The 24,477-nt window shown below is 47.2% G+C and overlaps 1 protein-coding gene across 13 annotated transcripts in view; it reads left to right on the forward strand.

Moving 5' to 3' along the window:
- The window catches only part of LOC117417165 (eukaryotic translation initiation factor 4 gamma 1-like), a 44,712-nt gene that overhangs the window by 18,486 nt on the left and 1,749 nt on the right, over window positions 1-24,477 (forward strand). For 10 of the 13 annotated variants that reach the window (XM_059034228.1, XM_059034230.1, XM_059034227.1 and 7 more), the window contains 26 exons: window positions 4,036-4,163; window positions 9,088-9,180; window positions 9,514-9,592; window positions 9,698-10,666; window positions 11,593-11,684; window positions 12,214-12,400; window positions 12,507-12,640; window positions 13,143-13,262; window positions 13,693-13,878; window positions 13,989-14,186; window positions 14,753-14,899; window positions 15,698-15,934; window positions 16,485-16,589; window positions 17,280-17,457; window positions 18,624-18,724; window positions 19,211-19,316; window positions 19,733-19,868; window positions 19,977-20,209; window positions 20,579-20,700; window positions 20,823-20,995; window positions 21,586-21,711; window positions 22,174-22,255; window positions 22,728-22,826; window positions 22,988-23,122; window positions 23,405-23,486; window positions 23,712-23,852. In XM_059034228.1, coding sequence (XP_058890211.1) covers window positions 4,036-4,163; window positions 9,088-9,180; window positions 9,514-9,592; window positions 9,698-10,666; window positions 11,593-11,684; window positions 12,214-12,400; window positions 12,507-12,640; window positions 13,143-13,262; window positions 13,693-13,878; window positions 13,989-14,186; window positions 14,753-14,899; window positions 15,698-15,934; window positions 16,485-16,589; window positions 17,280-17,457; window positions 18,624-18,724; window positions 19,211-19,316; window positions 19,733-19,868; window positions 19,977-20,209; window positions 20,579-20,700; window positions 20,823-20,995; window positions 21,586-21,711; window positions 22,174-22,255; window positions 22,728-22,826; window positions 22,988-23,122; window positions 23,405-23,486; window positions 23,712-23,852 — 4,389 coding nt within the window. The remainder of the gene's footprint in view (window positions 1-4,035; window positions 4,164-9,087; window positions 9,181-9,513; window positions 9,593-9,697; window positions 10,667-11,592; window positions 11,685-12,213; window positions 12,401-12,506; window positions 12,641-13,142; window positions 13,263-13,692; window positions 13,879-13,988; window positions 14,187-14,752; window positions 14,900-15,697; window positions 15,935-16,484; window positions 16,590-17,279; window positions 17,458-18,623; window positions 18,725-19,210; window positions 19,317-19,732; window positions 19,869-19,976; window positions 20,210-20,578; window positions 20,701-20,822; window positions 20,996-21,585; window positions 21,712-22,173; window positions 22,256-22,727; window positions 22,827-22,987; window positions 23,123-23,404; window positions 23,487-23,711; window positions 23,853-24,477) is intronic. The other 3 variants (XM_059034233.1, XM_059034235.1, XM_059034237.1) reach the window with 1 other exon arrangement.

Genomic DNA, 24,477 nt, shown 5'->3' on the forward strand with positions numbered 1-24,477 from the left:
CTCTCCGCGCCTCAAAGAGGATTAGAGCTGAAGGGTTCAGAACTGACTGTACATGAAAGTAAAGCCACGCTGTTTCGTTTTGTATTGCGTCCTTCGTGGTCCAACATCACGGTAATGAGAGAGAAACCAGGTTTAATATTTGTATTCGTGTTTAAAACGCACACTTTTGGCTTGTATAGTAACCCAGGGATTTGCCAGTTCTCAGCCCTTCAGTGGCCAGGTTTCCTTGCTAGTGCACACCCTCACCCTGCTTCTGCTCTTCTCTTACCTAGCGCAGGTCTTAGTAAGGTGAGGCACGGAGCTGGCTTTCAATTCTTTAATGGAGGGAGGGGATATTGGAGCATGTCAACCTTTTTTTTTTTTTTTTTTGCCTCTCTGGTTTCTCCCTAGCAATACAGTCTGCTTGCTGTTAATACCAGGTTAGAGTACGGTGAGCCCCAAAACACTCCAGCTGACTTAAACATGACCGATCACCCTGGGATACGGTTCTGGGCCTAAAAGGCTAACCTTGAGAAACAAAGGGAAGTGAAATCCTTTTAATATCCAGCCATCGAGAATCTGTTTGACGCTAATAAAGCAATACATATCCCTGATTCCACTCCTCCTAGTGTTTGGATGGCAGTTTTCCATGACGTGTGTGATGTGCTCACTCCTGTTTTAAACCCTCTTGCACCAGGGTGTGTAAGTCTTGCTGCCTTGTGCAAGTTTCAAGACTGTATTGCTGATGGGGAGTTGTGAGGATGGTGCTGTAAGGTTAACACGACTCGAGTCACAGGTGAGGTTTCCTCAGTGATTGTACACTGTGTATTTTTTTTAAAGGGTTGTAAGTAAAGCCTTTTCCTGTTAGGACTCTGTTAAATGACTTCCATTCTCAAATGGGACTAGGCTTTACTTTGTGGTGTTGGAGTATTTCTTTCAGTTCTGTCTACAGTATAAACAGAATGGAAGACTTGGTATACAGTAAAGTGAATACAGACTTGGACAGCACAGGCATGTGAAGGTGTCTGAACTGCACAAAATACAGCACATTTTAAACAAGCCAGAGAGGTGCAGTAAGTGACATTCATGTGGAGGCCTGTGCTTCTCAGGACCCACAGTACAGGCTGCTTAAAGCACCCTCACTTCAACATGTCTGCAGCCTCAATTCAAAAACTCTTAAGGAGTTGCATCAGAAAGTTTCATCCTTTAGCTGTTCATCAGAGTTTTGTTTGGTCTAGATTGTGATGGAAAGGTTTCTTTCTCTCCCAGTGTTTGTGCTGGATGTGGCTTCACAGCGTTGCTTGTGAGCTGGAACAGTTGGCATTCCTGAGCTGGAGACTGTTGGATTTGAAGAGACTAGTTTGGGACTGGAGCAGAGAGGGCAAGCTGTATCCCTCCCTCCTCTGTCTGTCTGTCTCTCTCTCACTCACACACAGAGTTCAGGATCCAATACCAGCTCTGCCAGGTTTACAATCCTGATGGCGATTCACATGTTAAGGGTAATTTCATAGTTGAGTTACTCAGCACTTTCTTTTGTAAGGGTCCTGCCTTGACAGGTTTGATAGTTTTTAGATGAGGGTGTTGCGATTCACTGTGTAGTTGCTGTGGCAGTTGAATGTTTCTCTGTACTGTACAGTTAATGAATTAACTGAAGGCTCGCTCGCCCCCCCCCCCCCCCCCCCCGCACCGCACAGTAAGTTTACTGGTATGCTATGCACAGGGCCTTCGTTGTGTTCCGCAGTCTGTTTTCTTACTTGGTACGACTTGTCATTTCAGTAATACATTGAGGAACATTGTAAAGTGCTCTTTAAACACTGTTCTTTGATTGACATTTAACACACATCTCCTAGAGAGCGCTTCCTCAAACTTTCATTTCTGTGTGGTTCTTTGTTTAAACCTACAAGGCAAGCTGCTGGAGTAATTAAAATGAAATTCACTGCACCCTGCTCTGTGAACTACAGCTGATGGTGTCCTAGTCGATCCACGGCATCTTGTCTAATCCAAACCGGAATACCGGATGTGATTGCAGCATTAATCTGTACCCCAATGTGCTCTTAGACAGGCTAGACTTTAACCGGATTGGAGTTGTGAGCAACCTCTGTCCCGTCCTGTCCCCCGTCCCCCGTCCCCTCCTGCAGTTAGTGCTCTCTGCTAGGACCAATAACAATCAGTATGTTTCATTGTATTTTTTGGATTACTTCACGACAGTGTGAATTCTGTGCACAGATAATTCTTTGCAGTGTTCTGAAGTGTGTTAAGACTTAACATTGCATAGTCCATATGACAAGGTTTCCCATAATAGATGGTAGTGGAAATTTTGTGAATCGGTCTAAAGGAAAGTTTGAATCCAGGAGCCTTGATTTTAGTGTCTCTGTCTCTTACCCAGTCTCTGTGGCGCTCTGTCTTGCTGCTTGATTACACTCTGAGGGTTATGACTATATTTAGGCTGTGATCTTCCAAGTCAACAATGCAGACACAGTAATGCGAGTCAGTTGAAATGCATGTCTCGGCAGCCATTGCTGAGTGAGCTCTGACTCGGGAGAAAATGCGCAATCTGCAGGAAATGCACAAATCCACCTGCTACTGAGCGTGAAGGGACGGGCTCTGGAGTGGGACAGGGAGATTTCTAGAAGGTATCTTTTAACTTGAATCTGAGGCTCTTACCATGTAGCAAGACGTGTGTAGAACAGTGCTTGTCTAGTGATCTTGGAACACCTCTTCAGAGAGAGAGAGATCGGTCAGTGTTGTCTTGAGGTTAGCGGTCCTGTGTTCTGGTACGTGTTTGCAGGTGGCAAACTCGTCTGTGTTGTCTTGCTTTCTCAGCCCCTGCCTCCTCACTCAGGCTGGTCCTGCTGTGGGTCGAGGAGATTGGCTGACAAAACGCTTATGTCTGTTTTAAGGGTATTATTACTGACTCTCCTGTACCTGCTTGAGATAATCCTAGTTACATTTTCAAAAAAATGTTTAATTGAATCTTTCAGACAAAGAACCGTATATGTGCACTCCAAGTAGTTTTGAGCTATTAAGTCTTATTTAAAGTGCTAAAGACAGTGTCCTCAGATGCATTATCTGAATCATACCTCTCCTTCTGTAGGCCTTCATCTTTCCTTAAATAATTTTTAGTGGGATTTATTTAGGTTTTACAGACTTTAAAAAAGAAAAAAAAAAATTGTAATGCAGAAGAGTATCTCCATCTGTGTGTGATTTTGTAGAACAGTATATATCACGTGACAAGTAATATTTTTCCAAAATACATTTACAATTTTAATTAAATTCATTAGGACAACATTACTTCTAGATTCACAATAAATTACAATAAACAAAATGAATCCACTGTGAAACGGCAGATGGTCACCGTGAACAGTGTTAGCGATTTTTAGCTTGTACTGCTTCTGTAATTGTTTCGCAGTCTCTAATCAGGTGTCATGGCATACCTTTCCCTCAAATAAAAGTACTGGCGACCATAATCAATGTTGTAATCAATTTATTTATATATACATGTAATAAAATCTGAATGTCAAATTAAAATAAGTCCATGCAGATCACAGTAATAATCAAAGCAAAGCTGCTTGTGTACGTTACATTATAACAAGGCAAAAAAAAAAAAAACCCTGCCTATAATCTGGCCTTCTAATAAACTTGCCTCGCGTGTACGTTTTGGAAACTTTGTGCCTGTTTTCTTCTCCCCCTTTCTGTTAATATATGACTTCCCTGCATCCCTGAGTTGTTTCAGTTTGTCTTTCCATTGATTCATAATTTGGAGTCTCTCTTCGTTGGTTGACAGTAAAATGAATGTGTCCGGCTGCAGTTTGGTTACACAGTGGTTCACTTGCTGTATAATGGAACGGGGCAAAAACCATTTATTTTATTTAGATTTAATTCACTTTGACACTTTTTTGTAACATGGATGATGAATATTTGATTATGGAACATATTTAGATGGACCTCTTCATGAAATTGGATTTGATAACAGCCTGGTCAGTAACTGCTGTTCCCTGGTTTAGACTCCCATTTCTAACCCTGCCATGTGTGTTTTCTTTCTTTGTCTCTCTCCAGCTGGCGCCTATTACCCAGCGCAGGGTGTGCAGCAGTACCCCCCGGCTGTCCCCGCTCCTACTGTCATGATGAACCCTGCGCAGCAAATACCTCCCAAAAGAGAGCGCAAGCAGGTACTGCAAACAAAGGTCTGGCTGCACTGTTTCTTCTGGGTTTGTACTAACCAGCTCACGCACGCACGCATGCCTCACTACCAGGCTGTTTGTGTGAGGTGGGCGGGTGGGAGGGAGGGTTTGGGAACTCTCTTGTATTAACCAAGGCCTTTTGTGTATTAAATTAAGATTTTGGGCAGGTATTTTTATTTTTTTTAAATTTGCTTAGTTTACAAATATGGAATAGACCTCTTCTATAAAAGAAGCTTGTAAGCTATCAATAGACTGGTTCCATACTAACTGCATGCTGTAGATGGTACCATATTGAGACATAATGTATTGAGTAATTTTGATCCCACATGTACTGCAGACAGTGACCTGTACACTAGATTGGAAACATGTTTGTTTTCCTGCCTTCCACAGGTGCTTCTGGGTGATTTCATTTTGGGTCTATCCTGAGCACGGCCCCATACTGCCTGCCCCTCAAACTGAATGCCCTCTTTCACTGCTCCGAACGGCTCTCTCTTTCACAGTCTTGCTAATTATCCTTCATTCTCTCCCCTGTTCAGTACTCCCACTTCAGCTAACCAGGCTCTCTCACTGCTAGGGTCCTGACAGGAGCTCTGCAGCTCTGGGGCATATTACTGAAACATCCGAACTGCCAGTCCTATCTTATCTTGGAGATCCAAGTGTCAGTTTAGGGGAATTCGTATTACAGAATAAGGATTCTGAACTCATTTTCCTGTCTTAAGATAGGAAATGGTGTATTACAGAACGTTTCTAACATTTAGGACAAGGTGGCACTTGTCCTATCTTAGATTTGAAAGAAAATCCATAGCTTGTAATGGTAATTCTTCATTTATTTTGAGTAAAATGAGACAAACAATACATAAGTATATCTGTAATTTACAGATCTAAGCGCTGTAATTACTGGACATTTGTTTTTACATACAAGGTAGCCTAATTTAAAAAAATATTGCTTGTACAAACACATGATCGGACACCTTGTGTGCCCCAGCACAGGGGCTCTGGGGGAGCGCCCCAGCACAGGGGCTCTGGGGGAGCGCCCCAGCACAGGGGCTCTGGGGGAGCGCCCCAGCACAGGGGCTCTGGGGGAGCGCCCCAGCACAGGGGCTCTGGGGGAGCGCCCCAGCACAGGGGCTCTGGGGCAGCGCCCCAGCACAGGGGCTCTGGGGGAGCGCCCCAGCACAGGGGCTCTGGGGGAGCGCCCCAGCACAGGGGCTCTGGGGGAGCGCCCCAGCACAGGGGCTCTGGGGGAGCGCCCCAGCACAGGGGCTCTGGGGGAGCGCCCCAGCACAGGGGCTCTGGGGGAGTGATGGGTTTCTCGCATGAAGTGGAGGAGTTTCTCTTTCAGTCCTGGAGTCCCGGACATCTCTCTAATAGAGATGCAAAAGTGCTTGATGCAAAAGCTTTCTCTAATTGTTTTCTCTTTTATATTATCCTGTTTCATTTTAAATAACACAAAGTAGCTGAGTGCTTAACAAGCCCTTCAGGCAGGTGATTTCTTAATTTGTGCAATAGCTCAGAGGCCAGACTTCTGTAAATGAGGAGTCTGGGGTGGAGCCTGTCCTTCCATTTTAAAACTGTTCTGCATGTACAGATGGTGGAAGCAGGTCTGCTCATTCAGAATGACATGGATGCAAGTTACTGACACGCACGTCCTCCTCTGGTGTTGAAATTAATTGGATTTAATCCTTTAATAATGAAGAGGTCTGAATTCTGACCCTGAAGCCCGAGTTAATGGGCGTTGCAGTTTTAGAAAGAGGCAGAGGAATGCAGGCAGGCAGGCAGGGAGGGCTGGCTCTGGATTGTGTAACAGTTCAGAGTTAACTAATACAGTGTAGAACTCTTTGGAAAGAGACCCGTCTGTGGTGGAGCTGATGCATGTTATTGGCAGTATGAATTGGTTACTGGCAGGGACAGTTATATTTTTTTCGCTTGTGCTTGGCTGGCTGCCAGCGAGCTGCGGAGTGAAGCAGAGAGAGAGAGAGAGAGAGAGAGAGAGAGAGAGAGAGAGAGAGAGACACGGCCGCTGAAGCTCCACGTGGCTCTGATTCTCTCAGCATTGCTGCCTTTGTACCGGAAGCACAAGAGAGAAGGCAGCGTCTGCACAGCCGTCCAGGCAAGGAAAGTTGGAAGGAGGCTTGCACTTCACGTTAGTTTTGATTTCATTCTCAATGTGCAGTGAGTCGTGTGTAGATTTGTTAGTTTTGGGTGCAAGCTTTGAGGCCTGCTGTGTCGCAGTGGAGATTCTTTTCCTTTTAAGGGCCCGTTTCCTCCGTTATCTGTGCTCTCGTTTTGAACGAGGCGGTTGCTGATGTAGTTGATTTGGAGAGGTTAATATACTGTGAGTTGCTTTAGTGAAGACTGTTGGATAAATATACTTTAGAGAAACTGGATAGTTTTAAAAATTAGCTAGATTTCAGATTAAGCTAATTTGAAGACAATTTGGGTTTAACCCTTTGCGGTCCTATGTCGGACCTGGTCCGACATTGCAATTTTCCCTATCCGGTCCAATGTCGGACCCTGTCTGATATCATCAAAAAGACGTAAAAAACAGGTCTAGTCGTTTTTTCTCTTGAAAGCCAAAAAAACACTAAATGGCAGAGTGAGACCGATAGGAGCCGAGAGAAGCCAAAAAAAAAAGGGGGCGGATCTGAGCAATACACTTAGCCCCCGGCACCACAGAGATAACACGGACATAAACAAACAAGATAGCTGCTTCTGCATCCAGCACTCAAAGAATATCACAGACATTTGCAGAGCTTTTTGAGATGTTATAGTAATAAAATAACTTGGATCGCATTATTGAGGAGTTTGGTGATTAAAACGAGTGATCAGGAGATGATTTATCAGTATGCACGACTATAAAGAGGTATGTGAAAAATACAGCGAACATGGGGTGGGCGGGGTTGGAGATGCTGTACTGAGTGTCCTGTTGATATGCAGTGCCTTTTAAACCTGTTTCACTGTGAAAAAAAATACTTTTAAACTGCTTGTGTGAAAATAAATTGGACCTGACGCGCTGAATAAATGGACCGCAAAGGGTTAATATTAAGTGAAGCAGCCAGATGGCAGGGAAGTTCATAGTGTTCTAAATTTTAACTTGAAAGGTGATTTTATTCCATTCTATCCTGTGTTTTTAGGGAAATGACACCTTTGGCTAAATTCTTTCCCAGTTTAAACTTCAAAGGAAATAGGCAAAAGGCTTTTCTCTCTTTCTCCCTTTCCAACTTTAACTTGCCTTTAGCTTTAGATTGCCTTGTGAGTGAAACACCTTTAAGTGGGACCACGTGGTCAATGAAGTCATTGGTTGATAGGATGCTTGTAAAACTTGCATCAGTATTGTCTTTTCTGATTAAGAAGAAAGGGGTAATGCCATATGGGAGGCTATATTACAAGCATGTCTATCAGTCTTTGATTCTGTTATGACTTGTGCGTAAGGAAAGTAGAATACCCAGATGCTGTACTGTATTGAATAAAATACCTTTGAAATTTACAACGGAGTTCCGAATCACAATCAATTTATAATCACGGAAAAAAAAGAACATTAACGTGTTTTATTCCTCATTAATTTCTGCAATGACTATCTGTAAACTTCTGCAATGTTTTCACTCCTGCTCATGAATCGCACGCATGCAAGTTGCACTCTAGTTTCCTATTTCTAGAGATCCAATTGGTAATAGCAGTTTTCTACATGTACATGTAAGGCACAGTGGTCTGCTGTGATGCTGGATGGGTGATTTGGAAGTGAGCCTGTGGTAGCGTAGGAACATGCTTGCTTGCTTGCTTGTATTGCATATGCAGGGTAGTCTTGTAAAGCGTCAGTCCAGACCCTTCACAGAGATAGGGCCCAGTATATTAAGACTTTGAGTGTCTGTTTCCTCCTTGTACCTGCTTTTACAGATGGAAGGCCGAGGGCAGTTTGCTCCTCTTTCTCTTGAGCTCCCCAGTGTCTGTTGTGAGGAGAGCCTCCTTGTACCTGCTTTTACAGATGGAAGGCTGAGGGCAGTTTGCTCCCGTTTCTCTTGAGCTCCCCAGTGTCTGTTGGGAGGAGAGCCTCCTTGTACCTGCTTTTACAGATTGAAGGCTGAGGGCAGTTTGCTCCTCTTTCTCTTGAGCTCCCCAGTGTCTGTTGTGAGGAGAGCCTCCTTGTACCTGCTTTTACAGATGGAAGGCTGAGGGCAGTTTGCTCCTCTTTCTTTTGAGCTCCACAGTGTAGTCGGATTTCTGCAGCTCTTCTGTTAATCCTCTTACCCCTGTAAGATGGAGTGTTATCTCCTTAACCCAGGTTTGACCCTCTGGGCCTTTTGCCTGTCAAGAATGACAGCTTTATCTCTCCTTTCCTCTTCCATTACCAGGGTTCTCTGTGGAACAGCCTCTTGCAGCTTGCGTTGTTGTGTGATGGGTTCAAGCAGCTTCTGTAATTTTTTATAATGCTTGTTTACTCTCTCCCGCCCCTGTTTGCTCCTGTAGGAAGCTGACTTTAACACAGGCTTATAAGGTTTTGTTTGCGCAACCTTCTCTACCGGTAATGTTAACTCTGGTCCTGCTACTAATGTACTTGACTGTTATTTCAGATCCTATGTAATTACTATTTCAGCGCTCTAGAGTCAAATGTGTACCCTAAAAGTAAGCCAGCGTCAGATCTCACCAGCATTTCTATATGCTGTAGGTTCTCCTGTATGTACCTCAAATACAGTCTTTCTGTGAAACGAGCCCTGTGTTCCCTACCCTGTGTGTTGCTCTTTTTACTAACACCCCTTTATATACCCACAGCTCATATACATACTAAACCTTTCTAACCTCACTGTACTGCTCTTAGGTATCCTCCCTGGATTCGAGACCCTGTGCCCTCTGTTCTGTTCTGCTCATACACGTGCCATTGAGCCCAGCATGGTGCTGATGATGTGATGTGTTGTGTTGCTTTTGTATCCAGATTAGAATACGAGACCCTAACCAAGGGGGTAGAGATATCACGGAGGAGATCATGTCTGGGGGCAGGACGACCTCCACTCCCACCCCTCCACAGGTAAGAACACACACTGACCCCACGCAACACACACTTGAGCAAGGTTTCCAGTTTGCAGTTGCATACTCCCATGCAGTGCTGACACGGCTTCCTAAAGCGGGTGTCCTGCAAGTTGACTAGAAGGAAAGGTCGTGTGTTTCTGTAGTTCTGGTGGCGGAGGATTAATAATGACACGGTTCTGAGCGTTGTGCTCCAGATTGACACTTAGCTTGTGCACTGGTGGAGCAATCAAATCCTCACTGTGTGCAACAGTAGAATTGATTGCATTTCTATCAAGTGTTTTTTTGTTGGAAACGGTGTGGAGTATTCACAGTTCTCATTTCTGTACCCCAGGCTACAGGTCCAGCGGAAAGCAGCACAGCGCAAGCAAATGGAGAGAACCCACACCCTGTCACTGTGATCATCAGGCCAGGTCAGTGTTGAGCCAGAGGGCAAGGAGTGCTTGACTGGAAGAAACAATTGCGGAAGGTATAGATAAGCCCCCATTATGTAGTTAACTCTATTTCCCCTCTTTTAGATGACCGACAGAAGCCTGCTGCTGCTACAGTTAAGCTGACCCGGGAGCCAGACAAGACCGAGATCACATTTGCAGCAGCAGTAGCGCCCCCTGTTGGCGAGACTGAAACAGACACTAAGCCAGCCCCTTCGGAAAAAGCTCCGGAACCCCAGGGGGAGGCCCCAGCCAACACTACTGCCACCTCCCTGCCAGCGGCCGTCCTCCGCGACACTGTGGACTCTCCGACAGCCCTCACCTCGCCGCTCACGAACGCTGCCCCCCAGGAGCAGGCAGCAGAGGAGGCTGTTGCTGCCCCCGCGCTCCCTCCTGCAGCAGTGGAACAGCCTTCCGCTGTGGAGACGCCTCTGCCAGTGGCAGCAGAGATGAGAACGGAGGAGCCCGCACCCGAGAGGGAGGAGGAGGAGGAGGAGGAGGAGGAGGAGGTGCCACCGCTGCCGCTGCTGGTCGAGGAGGAGGTGGTGGTGCCGCTGGTCGAGCAGGAGGTTGTTCTGGCAGTCGTCTCTGTGCCAGTCGAGGCCGTCCTGCCTGCGAAGGAGCTTCCAACCGAGACCAACGGCGTGACGCCGGAGCCTGCCCCCGAGCTGGCCCCCATTCAGGAGCCCCTGCCCCCCACGCAGCCTCAGCCCCCACCAGCACAGGCCTCTTGCGAGGCCTCCCTGGAGTCTCCTATTGCTCAGCCAGAGGAGCTCAACCTGCCCAACGGGCTGGCAGGCCTCGGCAAACAGGACCCCGAGCCTTCCGAAGAGCAGCCCGAATCGGACGTCAACCCCATCGCAGAGCCAGAGGTGTCCAAGGTACCGGAAGACCCTGTCTCTGTGCCAGCACCCTGCCCAGCCCCTGAACCCACTGCTGCTACCCAGCTTGCTGAGGAGGAGGAGGAAGAGGTGGAGGAGGAGGAGGAGGCCAGCCCCACACTGAGCGAGCCTCAGACAGCCAACGCTGCGCAGGGTGGAGAGAACGCTATGCAAGGTACTGGCTTTACAATGTAGCCGCTGAGTCTTCAAAGTAAAAGAGCAAGTTAAGAGCGTTGTGCTAGAATGACAGATACTGTGTCGACCGAGCTACAATGCCTTCCGATGTTTGGCAGTTTACTTTCTAAAGTAAGATTTCAAGAAAGAAAAGTAAAGAAAATAGTGTTTTAATGAGATGCAGAGGTCGCGCTAGCCTTTTAAAGCCTTTTGGGCAGCAGTGTGGAGTAGTGTTTAGGGCTCTGGACTCTTGACCGTAGGGTCGTGGGTTCAATCCCTGGTAGGGGACACTGCTGCTGTACCCTTGAGCAAGGTACTTTACCTAGATTGTGCCAGTAAAAACCCAACTGTATAAATGGGTAATTGTATGTAAAAATAATGTGATATCTTGTAACAATTGTAAGTCGCCCTGGATAAGGGCGTCTGCTAAGAAATAAATAATAATAATAATAATAAAAATGTGCATCTGTAAAAAGCATACCATCTCAAAATCTGCGTTTTCAACCAGAACACCTGCATTTTTACATACTGCATCAACATAGTTACACTGGAAAATAATATAACTATTTCAGATTAACTGAACGGAGTGATTCGCACTATTGAATCAGTCTGTGGGATAGTGCTGTCTCCCACAGCACATGTGATGGTGAACAACACCCTGTGGATACACTTTGCTGTTCCATCGTTTTTTTTAATTCAGCATGCCTGTCGGACAGCGTGTTTCCGTGGACAGTGCATAACAGCGCTTGTGTGTGGCTCTGCATACTGAGGTTTTAAAAGCTCACAATTTCCATTTTACAAAGCAGGGACCAGCGCTGCAGCACGTTCTGCTAGCAGTGCCTTGTCATGGGCTCTGTGAATGCTGTAGCCTGGGCTTTGATCCGTGGAGTCTGGCAGCGACTCACCCAGACTGCTTTCTATTTTCAGCTGCTGCTGTGTCGATACAAAAGAAAAAGAGGAAAATGAAGGATCTCAACAAAAAGGAGACAGTGGGAGACCTTTTGGATGCCTTCAAAGAGGTAGGTGCTTTTAAAATAATCCAGAACAGGGATGGAAATAAGACTTCTATTACAGAGCCGTTTCACCCATTCCAGGTTTTAATACAAGCTTCATTAGCCACAGTGTATAGATAACAAGCTCCAGGTGTGTCTTGTTGAACTCCTAGATAAACCGGGAAAGGATCAAACTGCTGTTCAATGGGAGTCGTCTTTCCATCCCTGCAGAGATTGCAGAGTTGAGGAGAGTCATTCCTGCCTGAGCTCCGCAGTGTGTCGCCAGTTCCTCTCTCCTGCAATATGAGGATAGCTAAATGTGTAGGGACTTGACAATGCTAATCTGAGGAGAGGTCAAAATTAGCGTGAGATTTAAATTGGAGCATTGTGAAACCAGTGAATTTCAGATCTGACAATCTGATTTTAAAATCAGTGCTTCAATTCAAAGTGAAGCGCTGTGCAGTTTCCCAGTGTCTGGAATGGAAAGGTGTGTTATTGAGCACTGGGGATCACCGCTGGTAATGGATGTGTGTGCTGAACCCTGGCCTCTGTGCAGTCACAGGTCTCCGAGCCGGAGCAAGTCCAGCCTGCTGCCCCCATCTCAGCAGAGCCAGAGGCAGCGCGCCCCCCTGCCCCGGAGGAGACAGACGAGACCTGGGAGGAGAAGGAGGACAAGCTGGACACGGAGAACATCGAGCCGGACCAGCTGAAACCTGGAGACCTGAAATACAAGTACAAAGAAGGTATGAGCCCCTCTGAGGAGGCCTTGCTGCAAACCCCTGATTCTGGAGGCGCTGTTGAGAAGCTGTGCTGCAGGTCTTGAGTCTCTTCTTGGCTTCTCTTTCTCAGAACAATGGAAACCCATCAACCCAGAGGAGAAGAAGCAATACGACCGTGAGTTTCTGCTGGGCTTCCAGTTCATCGTCGCCAGCATGCAGAAACCAGAGGGGCTGCCGCACATCAGTGACGTGGTGCTGGACAAGGTAACCAGCAGCTCCCCCTGCAGGGCTGGAGTACTGCTTTTATTATTATTATTATTATTATTATTATTATTATTATTATTATTATTATTATTATTATTATTATTATTATTATTATTTATAATATTTTTTTTACTATTATTGGTGATGTTGGACTGCCTCGTTCAGGATTCAATGTTTTGCATAATTCACTGTTAGGACCTGTAGACAGATTGTATGTATTTATACTTATTAACTGGAACATTTCATTAACATTGTTTTTAAATGTGTGAAGACAGCACTGTATTGTATTTGCACATTATTGGCCAGTTTTCTTCTGTTACATTTACGTTACAGTTATTGTTTTCAGCCAAAACTTTAAGACTTTAAGCTCTCAATTATAAAAGTAAGAAACCCAGTCATGTCTCCTAATGCCCCTTTTACGGGTTCCAGTTTAAGTGACACTAGTTCTGTTCACTATCCTGCAATCAATCGAAGTTCTTGCACTGCTCCCTGACTCCTGCAGGCTAACAAGAACCCCCTGCGTGCACTGGACCCCAGCCGGCTCACCAGTATGAACGCCGGACCGGACTTCACTCCCTCCTACGCCAATCTGGGCAGGCAGCCCATGGGAGGCAGGGGCCCGGTAAGTGCACTGAGGGCTGTTCCCCTTCACTGGGGTGTAAGAGGATAACAGCACTGCTGTGTGTGCTGAGTATCATCCAGGAACTATGCAATGACAAATGTTTTGACATTGAAAGACTTCTAGTTGAAGCACTTGTCATTGTATGCTGAAAGTAATGTACTTGAATATAAATGAATAGAAGGCATCGATGCGCTGGCAGGTAACGTAGTTCACAGAAGGGAAGGTATGATCAGCAGACCCCAGTCGGCAGAGATCTTGGGCTGCCTGATCTTACCTGGGTGAGGTTGTCTGGTGCTAATTGGGGTCTGTGAAACAATCTAAACCGCTATGACTGGCAGTGTGGAAAGGGATTTCCAAAGGGAGAATATCTGTTTTTACCAGCTACGATGATGCTTTGCTCACTGTGCCCCTTCTCTCCGCCTCTCCCCAGCCCTCTGGAATGGGGCCCCGTCGATCCCAGCAGGGCCAGAGGAAGGAGCCACGGAAGATCATCGCCACTGTGTCGCTCGGCGAGGACGTGCAGCTCAACAAGGCGGAGAAGGCCTGGAAACCCGGTGCCAAGAGGCCACCCAGCAAGGAAGAGGAAGACACCTCCTCTGACAACAGCAAGACACAGGTACGCGGGGGAAGGCTCCTGGCTGGATCTGACTGACACCTAGTAAGACCTGTGTTTTTGAAGCCTTGTACTAACATCTCTGCACTGCTCTGTCCCTCTCCCTGTCCTAGGAGCTGTTCCGCAGGGTGCGTGGTATCCTGAACAAGCTCACGCCCCAGATGTTCCAGCAGCTGATGAAGCAGGTGACTGAGCTGACCATCGACACAGAGGAGAGGCTCAAGGGGGTCATCGACCTCATCTTCGAGAAGGCCATCTCCGAGCCAAACTTCTCCGTAGCCTACGCCAACATGTGCCGCTGCCTTATGGGGGTACGTCTGTCCAGCCATTCAGCATGCCGTGAAACCAGATCAGAAACAACATGTTTCGAGTGATTCTAGTAATGGGTATTGCAGTATGGAACAGGTTCTGGTGAAATGACTTCCACTTACTCACTGACTGATTTCATTTGAAGTTGATTTTTTGTCCCAGTTTCTGAAGTGTTGCCATATCTCGCCGGGTTCTTCCATCTGCTTTTTATATCGGGTAGAGATGAGGCAACACTCTTAGCAAGACGTTTAGGGATTGTCCACTCTTGCAGTCTAAGGTAGTTGCAATACACCAGTGCCCAATAGGTGTCGCTGCTTATTGTTTTCCTCACAGGAGAGTGAGTCAGCTGCAGTTCAGTGGAAATTGTGGTGTTTTTGTAAGTAGCTGGCAATAGTCCACAAAGCTACTATTAAATGAACTTCCCTGTGTTCAATTTCGTGTAGTACTGTACATAAGAAGGAAAACTGATCAGGATTCAAACGACTAAGCTGAAGTGTTAAGGCTGTGTTTGCTTGAAAGGAGACAGTATCTAGTTGTGAAGTGCGCGTTTTTTTTTTCTGCCCCTCAGCTCAAAGTCTCCACGACCGACAAGCCAGGAGTGACTGTGAATTTCCGCAAGCTGCTTCTGAACCGCTGCCAGAAGGAGTTTGAGAAGGACAAGGACGACGATGAGGTGTTCGAGAAGAAACAGAAGGAGCTGGACGCAGCTGCAGTGGTAAATAGAGAGGAGGGATCACCAACAACAGTTGCTATGATCGCTGTGATTCTCTGAACTCAAAACACAGGGATGTTGCGCAAGGCGCTGGAGGTCTTAACAAGATTTCACGCTGCTTGCTGTGAAAACGATCAGATGCCTTGCCTAATGAGCCTTTGTTGGGCTGAGCTGCTGTGACTAATTGATCTCATTGTGGGGCTATGCTGCAGTTGGGTACAGTATTGGGGCTGGAATTTGGTGTGTCGGATCGCATGGCAATCTTTTGTGAGGCTGGTGGAGTGCAGTTGGAGCCTCAAAAGGGGGATGTGACTGTGGATTTCTTGAAGGAGATTGGAGATATGTGTCCATAAAATACAATCACTGTTGTAATCTGGTGCAAAATTCCCTTGCCCCCATGAACCTTAACCGCAAGCATTGGTCAGTCATTAGACCCCCAGAATGAAACACGCTTCCCTTTTAGCGATGCTTGAAACTCCTACTAGCCCTGCACCCAGCCCTGGGTTCCATGGCTACCTTGAGTTAAGTATATTTAAATGATCAGGGTGCCAGTAGAGTTTGCTAAATAGAGTTCTTCCCTAGTGGCGTGAAACTACTGGCCCCTAGCCAGGACCGGATGTAGGGCTAGTGAGAGTTTCAAGCCCTGCCTTAGTGAAACATTGTATCCGTACATGTGAATCTGTACAATGCCCCCTCCCCTCCTGTTGCTCTGGAGTGCCTGCGTGGCTCTCGCCTCCCCTCCTGTTGCTCTGGAGTGCCTGCGTGGCTCTCATCTCTGCTGCCTTGTCCCCTCTCTTCCAGGATGATGAAAAGCAGCGGCTCCGTGAGGAGCTGGAGGAGGCAAAGGACACAGCGCGCCGGCGCTCCCTGGGAAACATCAAGTTCATCGGGGAGCTGTTCAAGCTCAAGATGCTGACGGAGCCCATCATGCACGACTGCATCGTCAAGCTGCTCAAGAACCACGATGAGGAGTCCCTGGAGTGCTTGTGCCGGCTCCTCTCCACCATCGGCAAGGACCTGGACTTTGAGAAGGCCAAGGTAGGAGAGGAGGCGGGCTGCTGGGAGAGTGGGTGGAGGAATTCAAGGGGTCCGATTTTGTAACCAAAATCTTGATTATCTTCCCTATAGCTAGTTTCACAGACCCTGATTAGCACTAGTCTTGGACTACCTTTAGTTAACCCAAACTGCTACTTTAAGTACAGAAACCAGGACTAGAGGACAGAGGGAAGGAGATACTACTTTGTACAAAGTGTATGGAATGGGCTACCTAGTCATGTTGAGGCAGACACACTTGGATCCATTGATCTTCGAACTTTGTCGAATTGGGTCTTATTAGGATCCGGGTGGGCTTAGATGGGCCGAATGGCCTCCCCTTGATGGTACCTTTTTGTATGTTATTTGGTACATAATGTTACCTTAGATAAGGTAGATCAAAGATCCGTGCGAATTGGGGTCTGTGTAACCAGACTTGGAACCAGCCTGTAGGAAACGGTATCAGCGTGTGGGAGGCCGGGGAGATCACAAGCGGTTTGTTTAGTGAACTGGGTTGATATTGAGCCCTCTTGTGACGTGTCTCATTGTCTCTCAGCCCCGAATGGACCAGTATTTCAACCAGATGGAGAAGATCATCAAGGAGAAGAAAACTTCTTCCAGAATCCGCTTCATGTTGCAGGATGTCATCGACCTGAGGAGGGTAAGCCTTCATTCGTCTGTGAAATCTCCAGGTAGCTCCACAAGTGCTACTGCTTGAAATGTCTGGTTACTGTGTGGTCGGAGGTTACCTGTCTAATGCTGGCTGCATTCCTACCACGTGTCTTTGTTCCTGTAGTTTCACAGTCAGATAGAGCCCATAGCAGCGTACAAGCCTGACTTGTGTGCCTCTCGTCCGTGCTGAGAGACTACTGCAGCTTTCCAATGCAGAGTGTTTCCCAATGTGGAGTGCCAGCAACTGAAACATTAAGACAGCTTTGTGTGTGTTTGTGAAAACTGCATAGGAAAGGATAACGGTTGAGAAACGCTCAATAACCCAGTGGTGGGATTGCCCAGAGCAAGGAGAGATTTCTAAACTCTGGTCTGATTGGAGAACTTGAGATGTGAAGGGTGCAGATTGGGTTAAACTGGGCTGGCCTGTGGTGAATTCCAGGAACTATTTTAAGTTTTGTTTTCCTAGTAAGTTTCTGTTTTGAGAAGCACCCGGATATCGCTGCTTCCCTTTCACTTGGTTTAGTTTTCCCTGCCCTTGCTGGTGCAGTGTCACTGCTGCAGCTGAGCGCAGCCTACAGAAAGGCGAGCTGAGCCCTACGCTTGAGACCTGTTCCTTCACCGGCTCGCTTCTTTAAGCTTGTCCCTCGGGATTAACATGAAGCCTGCTCTCACCTCACAGAACACCTGGGTCCCCAGGAGAGGCGATCAGGGCCCCAAGACCATCGACCAGATCCACAAGGAGGCAGAGTTAGAGGAGCATCGCGAGCAGATCAAGGTCCAGCAGCAGCTCCTGTCCAAGAAGGACAACAGGAGAGGAGGCGGTGGCGGTGGCGGGCAGGGCGGAGCGCACCCCTCAGGTAAGCCTTTTCTCTACCTGTCTGATCCCAGAACTGTCATGGGTGGCCGGATTTTCAAAACTTTTAATCTGGATAACAGTGATCCGGATTTTGTACTCTCATATTTTGTGATCGAGATTACTTTTATCTGGATCATCTTGATCCGGTTTTTCAGAAAATGTCACTGCTGGATTATATTTATCCAGATAACAAATAATCACGATTACAAAATCCAGTGTTTTAAGTAGTTCTTAATAGTTTATAGTTTTTTGTTTTTTTTTTTTTTTTATTTATATTTGATCTAACCTGATTTAACAAGAATAAAGTTGTGGTAATAATGAGTAATACACAACTTTATTTTATTTTCTTTAACAAAAATAACACAAATCACTTTATGTTCGTGCACATATAACGCACGCAAATAATGGTTATTTTATTTATGCTTACTCAGCAGAAATTAAATAATCTAAATTGGAAAAAAATTACTTTTGAAAAGGTTGTTTTTAGACATCATCTTCTTCCTCGTCTGTCGGGAGTCCAGCATCCCTGACGAGCTTTAAGGAGGCGTATATGAAGGCGTATGCTTTTTTTATTAAAGCGATACCACTAAATACATGTTTTCCTTTTTGCTTGCATGGATACAAAAAACGTATATATAAATATATTCTAACTCTCGATTTGGACATAGTGTGTGTTTGCTATGACAATTCAAACAAAATATCGCTGTTCTGTGATCATTTAAAAGCTAAATCCACCTCCGCAGAAGGATCACAATAATCCTGGTATTTTGGATCAAAGTAATCCTGATCTCCTCTTTAAATTCTGAAAAAACCAACTGCAACATTTAATCATGATTTAAAAGTGCAATCTGATTAACAGAACGAAATCCGGATCACAGAAATCCTGATCGCATTTCGATGTTTTGAAAAACCCAATTGCACAATATAATCCAGATCAGAGGCGGAAATCAGATTACCAGTTATGAAAAACCGGCCCCAGGTAGCTTGCAAAATCCAATTCCTTTGATCCCCAAATCGGGAGTGGATTATTTTCTTCAATGTAAAACTGAAGATTTAACCGGTTAAGTATAATTGGGAATGTTTGTAGGGATGGGAATAACAGTTGAGCTCTGCATGAAGTAAGTGTTGCAGATTAACGTGACCTGACTGTAGAATTGTGTCCCGCAGCGGGTCGACCCAGTCAGACCCAAGATGAAGGCTGGAACACCGTGCCCATCAGCACCAAGAACAGACCCATCGACACCAGCCGACTCAGCAAGATCACCAAGGTACGCACAGACTCTTCCCTTTCCACTCAATTCAAAGGCTTTCAGCTGGCTCTCCTTCTGAGATCAGAACCCAATACTCCTCTTATACCCTGATAGTAAAGCACTTTGTGGCAGGGTGGAAAATATATGCTGGGGGGAGGGGTGGGGTGGTGCAGTGTCTTTGCCCCAGCTGGTGTGTGTGGGGTGCTGCAGTGCAGTGTCTTTGCCCCAGCTGGTGTGTGTGGGGTGCTGCAGTGCAGTGTCTTTGCCCCAGCTGGTGTGTGTGGTGTGCTGCAGTGCAGTGTCTTTGCCTCAGATGGTGTGTGTGGGGTGCTGCAGTGCAGTGTCTTTGCCCCAGCTGGTGTGTGTGGGGTGCTGCAGTGCAGTGTCTTTGCCCCAGCTGGAGTGTGTGGGGTGCTGCAGTGCAGTGTATTTGCCCCAGCTGTACTGTTCAAGCAGGGTTGTTTTTACTCCCTGATCCTAAATGTTCTGCTTTTGAATCTGCAGCCCGGAGCCCTGGACTTCAATAACCAACTGCTGGCACCAGGGGGCAGACTGATGAGCTGGGGGAAAGGCAGCAGTGGAGGATCCAATGCCAAACCTAATGAACAGGGTGAGTGTGCAGATACATGCTCCTCCTTCAGCAGCCTGTTCAGTACGCCAGGCTGGAGCCCGTCCCCTCACCAGTATCACAGCATGTTGCTTAATTGGAGGCTAAAGCTCACTTTGCAGCTTTCCGGTTGGCTAGTCTAGTTTCTGGGACTGATGTCCGTCTACTTTGCTTGGTGTTCACAGATATACTAGTTTCAGCTAGAAGGACCTGCATAAGCAATGGATTTCCCAATGCCCATTATCACCAAACAGAGCCAGGTGACAGTGAACTGCATGATGATCTTTCCCTAGAATATGTTGCATTACCCAAGCCCCCCCTCCCACCTAAGAAAGAGTAACCTGAATTGCAAAGTCACTGTAATGACAGTCCCCTTGCCATTGCTTCCCACTGAACATGAATGCTTTGTTTCCACACAGCTCCAGAGTCTGGCAGACCTGCAACAAGCACCTTGAACAGGTTCTCCGCCCTGCAGCAGGCCTCCTCCTCCTCTACCTCCACCTCCTCCTCCACCTCCACGGCCACAGACAGTGACGCCAGGAGAGTGGTTCAGAGGTGAGTCCGAAGCCAAGCAGCCCTCCGAGGGGAGCCTCCTGCCAGCCAGTCCCGTCCTGATCTGACAACTCTCCTCTCCCTCCCTCCCTCCCTCCCTCCCCCCCACAGGACCAGCTTGAGCCGAGAGCGCTACGAGAGGGGAGACAGATTCGAGAGGCAGCAGGACCGGGCAGACAAGAACCGCCCGTCCGTCACCAAGAGGAGCTACAGCAAGGAGACGGGCGACCGCAGCCGGGAGAGAGAGCCCCGCGGCCCCCAGGACCCTGTCCGCAGGGTGGCCAGCATGACGGAGGACAGGGAGCGCAGGGGGAGCAGGGAGAGGGAGCACAGCAAGGAGACGGGTCAGTGCCATCACAGGGACACCTCACTCACAAAGCATTTGCCGACGTGCTGTACACCGTTTGTGTAAAGCATGTAATGTTACAGAACTAGCACACTGTGATGCGTGTAGGAGCTCTTAAACCTTTACCTAAAACCTAAAAATGTGTGTATGATGCAACTTGCCTTGTGAATGTCCCATAATCTGTGCCATCTACTGGAAACGGTGTCCATCACATTCCTGCTTCCTCTTCTCACTCCTCTACTCTTTCACCTGGATAGAACTCCAGTTCTCTCCAACACTTTCATAGCCCTCTTCAATAACCCTTCCCCTATGGAAGTGTTCTATCGGCTTGTATTTCATGTGTGTTTTTTCTGTTGGTTTATTTCAGTTAAACGAGAGCCAGCCGCTGCCCCGGCACCCACTCCCTCTAAGCCTGCCCTCACTGAGGATGAATTTGACAAGAAATCTAAAGCCATTATTGAGGAGTACCTGCACATCAACGATATGAAGGTAAGCCACCTGGGGCTGTCGCCAATGAAGTTGGTGTTCTCTTACTTAATGCATGCTTGCCACTTGGGTTAGAAACACACACCGTTTCACATGGAGCTGACTCTGTCCCCCTGGTCTGACAGGAAGCCCTGCAGTGTGTCCAGGAGATGAACTCTGTGTCTCTGCTCTTTGTGTTCGTGCGGAACGGGATTGAGTCCACGCTGGAGAGGAGTATGATAGCCAGGGAACACATGGGCCTGCTGCTCCACCAGCTGGTCAAGGCTGGCACCCTGTCCACGGAGCAGTATTACAAGGGGTAAGCAGCTCCCTGTCCACGGAGCAGTATTACAAGGGGTAAGCAGCTCCCTGTCCACGGAGCAGTATTACAAGGGGTAAGCAGCTCCCTGTCCACGGAGCAGTATTACAAGGGGTAAGCAGCTCCCTGTCCACGGAGCAGTATTACAAGGGGTAAGCAGCTCCCTGTCCACGGAGCAGTATTACAAGGGGTAAGCAGCTCCCTGTCCACGGAGCAGTATTACAAGGGGTAAGGTGTGACTGCACTGGACTTTGACACTCCAGACAGGAGCCATTGCATGAAACCGTAGGATAAGGCCACTGGCAAGCCCAGCACTATTAATACATTGTGTATTGCAGTAGAGCCATTAACAATCTGGGGCTTGCTATTACTCTGATACCCAAGACTAATTGGTGCTACTGCTTTGTTCAGCTGCGGTGTGAATGCCTGTTTGCAGTAGTCGTAGTGGGTTACAGTAGTGTGAAATTGTGTAACAATTGATTGAAAGCTGTGTGTTTGTTTTTGCAGCATTGTCTTATTTTTGTGCAGTGTTTAAGAGCTCTTTTGTAAGCAGGGTGTTTGAACGGTGAACTCATGCCTGTCTCCCACAGTCTGCTGGAGATCCTGGAGATTGCAGAGGACATGGAGATCGATATTCCGCACATCTGGCTGTACCTGGCAGAGCTCATCGCCCCCATGCTGCACGAGGGGGGCATCCCAATGGAGGAGCTGTTCAAGTGAGTGACACTCGGCACATCACACTGTATACAGCTCTAGGAAAAGGAGCTCCCATCGTACCGGCAGGACGCTCTCCAGTCTCAAGTTAGTCAGAGCTGAGGGAGTTCATAAGGATATAAGTTAGTTCATTCAGTTTGATTGTTATTAAAAAGTAGCTGATAGAAAGGCAGGTCCAGTTTTATGTGCACAAAACGCTTCCTGTAATGGGAGTCCCAAGCATTTACATTGCAAAACTGCTTTTGTGTTTCTTGCACAAGAGGAGGCTGTACAGAGTTTCATGCAAACAGTGTTCACTCCATCTCTTAATTCAACTTGAAGATCTCCTCTTCCAATTCGGTTCACTTTTTAAAATGATTTAGAAGTACCCTTTTAAAACCCTTTCACACCATTAATGTTCTTCTGTTGGCTCCTCTCTCACTGCAGTCACACTTACACTTTTCCTTCCACCCCTCTCCTGGCAGGGAAGTGTCCAAGCCCCTGGTGCCACTGGGGAAAGCTGGCCTCTTGTTAGTAGAAATCTTGTCCATACTGTGCAAAGGAATGGTGAGTACAGTCCAGTCTTCAGTTGTATTCCTTCTGATCTAGATTAGTGCATGACTGGAGGATATGGTGTTAAGGGGATATGGTACCTTTTCTAATGGAGTTTTATGCAGACTAATGCATTTGTTTATGGGCCAGGCAGTAGTCTGAAACGTTTTGTCAATCTTGCACTGTAGTCTGTGACTTGTGCCTGGCCTGAATTGGGGATGGACGAGATTCAGGGCAGCACAACAGTCCTAACAATGATGGTGAATTGACATAGAACAGAAATCCAGCCAGGAGACTTGCTCCCTGTACCCATTGCTAGTGTGCAACGAGTCAATAGCATTCTACGTTGTAGGGTCAGGACTGACAGTGTAGCGTGCCTGTATCTGTGTCCCTGTAGCATTGCCCGTTGTAGGGTCACGACTGACAGTGCCTGTATCTGTGTTCCTCCCTGTGTAATGTGCTGGTCTGTCTGCCTGTTCTCTTCCAGAGCCACAAGAAAGCAGGAGCCCTGTGGAGGGAGGCGGGGCTGAGCTGGAAGGACTTCCTCCCTGAGGATGAGGACGTCAACAAGTTCGTCACGGAGAAGGTGAGGAAGAGCAGAGGGGCTGGGCAGTGAGCTCAACGAAGGCTGCTACCTACTTGTCCCTTCAAAGATTACAGCACATCTGTATTGCCTGCATGGTCTGTTTACTAGGTGATGTTTTTTGGGAGCAGGGCTAACACAGATTTTCTTCTCTGTTGCTATAGAAAGTAGAATTTACCTTGGGAAACGATTCTGAAAAAACAAGTAAAAAGGAGCTGTCTTCAGAAGAGCTGTGCAGGCAACTGGACAAGCTACTGAAGGAGAAGGCAGACAACCAAAGAATCTACGACTGGGTGGAGGTGAGCGGCTGCACTTCAGCATCCTCTCCTCTGCTTGTATGAGGAGGGGTGTTGGCACACATACAGCTGAACTGGAAACAATCACACCAAGTCAGTTACAAAACTGCTGTTCGGTTCGTCTTGGTTTAGTATTACGACTGTTTCATTCCTTCTGTTTTGCAAGTGGCTGCAGTATTGGCAGCTTGTGGAAGACTTGATTTCTTCCCAGTCCTCAGCTGTGTGATGATGCGTCATCCTGCTCTTGACAGATGCAGTATTAAACTCAATCTTCTCTTTCAACAGGCCAACCTGGATGAGCAGCAGGTCGCCTCCAACACTGTAATTCGGGCAGTAATGACTTCAATCTGCCAGTCTGCAATTATCTGTGAGTATCCGTTTATCCCGAGGTCTGGAGCCGAATGTATACCCTCGCTGATCAGCACTGCAGGTTAAAATCGGCCCTCAAAATACCTGTTGAGGTTTTTGAAAAAAAATGACCCTTAGTATCTGTTAACCAATCCCAGGGTTTGATTGCAATTCGTTTGAGTCTGGGCTCCGATCTGTCGGTGTGACCGGATTTTTTTGTTTCTTTTTTTATTTCTCCGCTCAGTTGAGAACCCGTGCCGCCTGGACACCAAGCTGATCGTGTCGAGATCGAAAGTCCTGCAGAAGTACCTCATAGATGAAGAGAAGGAGTTACAAGCACTCTACGCGTTGCAGGCCTTGCTGGTCAAATTAGAACAGCCACCAAGTGAGTGTTCTGTGTACGGGGAGGGGTGATGGGGTCGTTGGCTCAGGGTGTGAGTGCGGGGCTGGGGGTGGTGATGGGGTCGTTGGCTCAGGGTGTGAGTGCGGTGCTGGGGGTGGTGATGGGGTCGTTGGCTCAGGGTGTGAGTGCGGGGCTGGGGGTGGTGATGGGGTCGTTGGCTCAGGGTGTGAGTGCGGGACTTGGGGTGGTGATGAGGTCGTTGGCAGGTGTGTTTTTTTTTTTTTTTTTTTTAAATGAGTAACGAGCCATGCATTGCTTTAGCATACCTGTGTGTGAAGACAGATGTGTGCTTCTTTTGATGATACGTGTGTGCATGCAGGGATGGAAATAAGACTTAAATTGCATAGCGGTTTGATCCATTCCTGTTTTTTTACTATGAATTTTTAATAATACTCCTGAGCTTATTACCTACACATTGCAGATAATCTAGCTCATATTAAAACGTGGAATGGGTGTAACAGTAGCCTTATTCCCAGCCCTGCACAGTGTTCGGGATGTCGGGGCCCGTTCCCAGCCCTGCACAGTGTTCGGGATGTCGGGTCCCGTTCCCAGCCCTGCACAGTGTTCGGGATGTCGGGTCCCGTTCCCAGCCATGCACAGTGTTCGG

Source organism: Acipenser ruthenus, chromosome 12 (genome assembly GCF_902713425.1).
Source record: "Acipenser ruthenus chromosome 12, fAciRut3.2 maternal haplotype, whole genome shotgun sequence".
In the NCBI taxonomy this organism is placed as follows: domain Eukaryota; kingdom Metazoa; phylum Chordata; class Actinopteri; order Acipenseriformes; family Acipenseridae; genus Acipenser; species Acipenser ruthenus.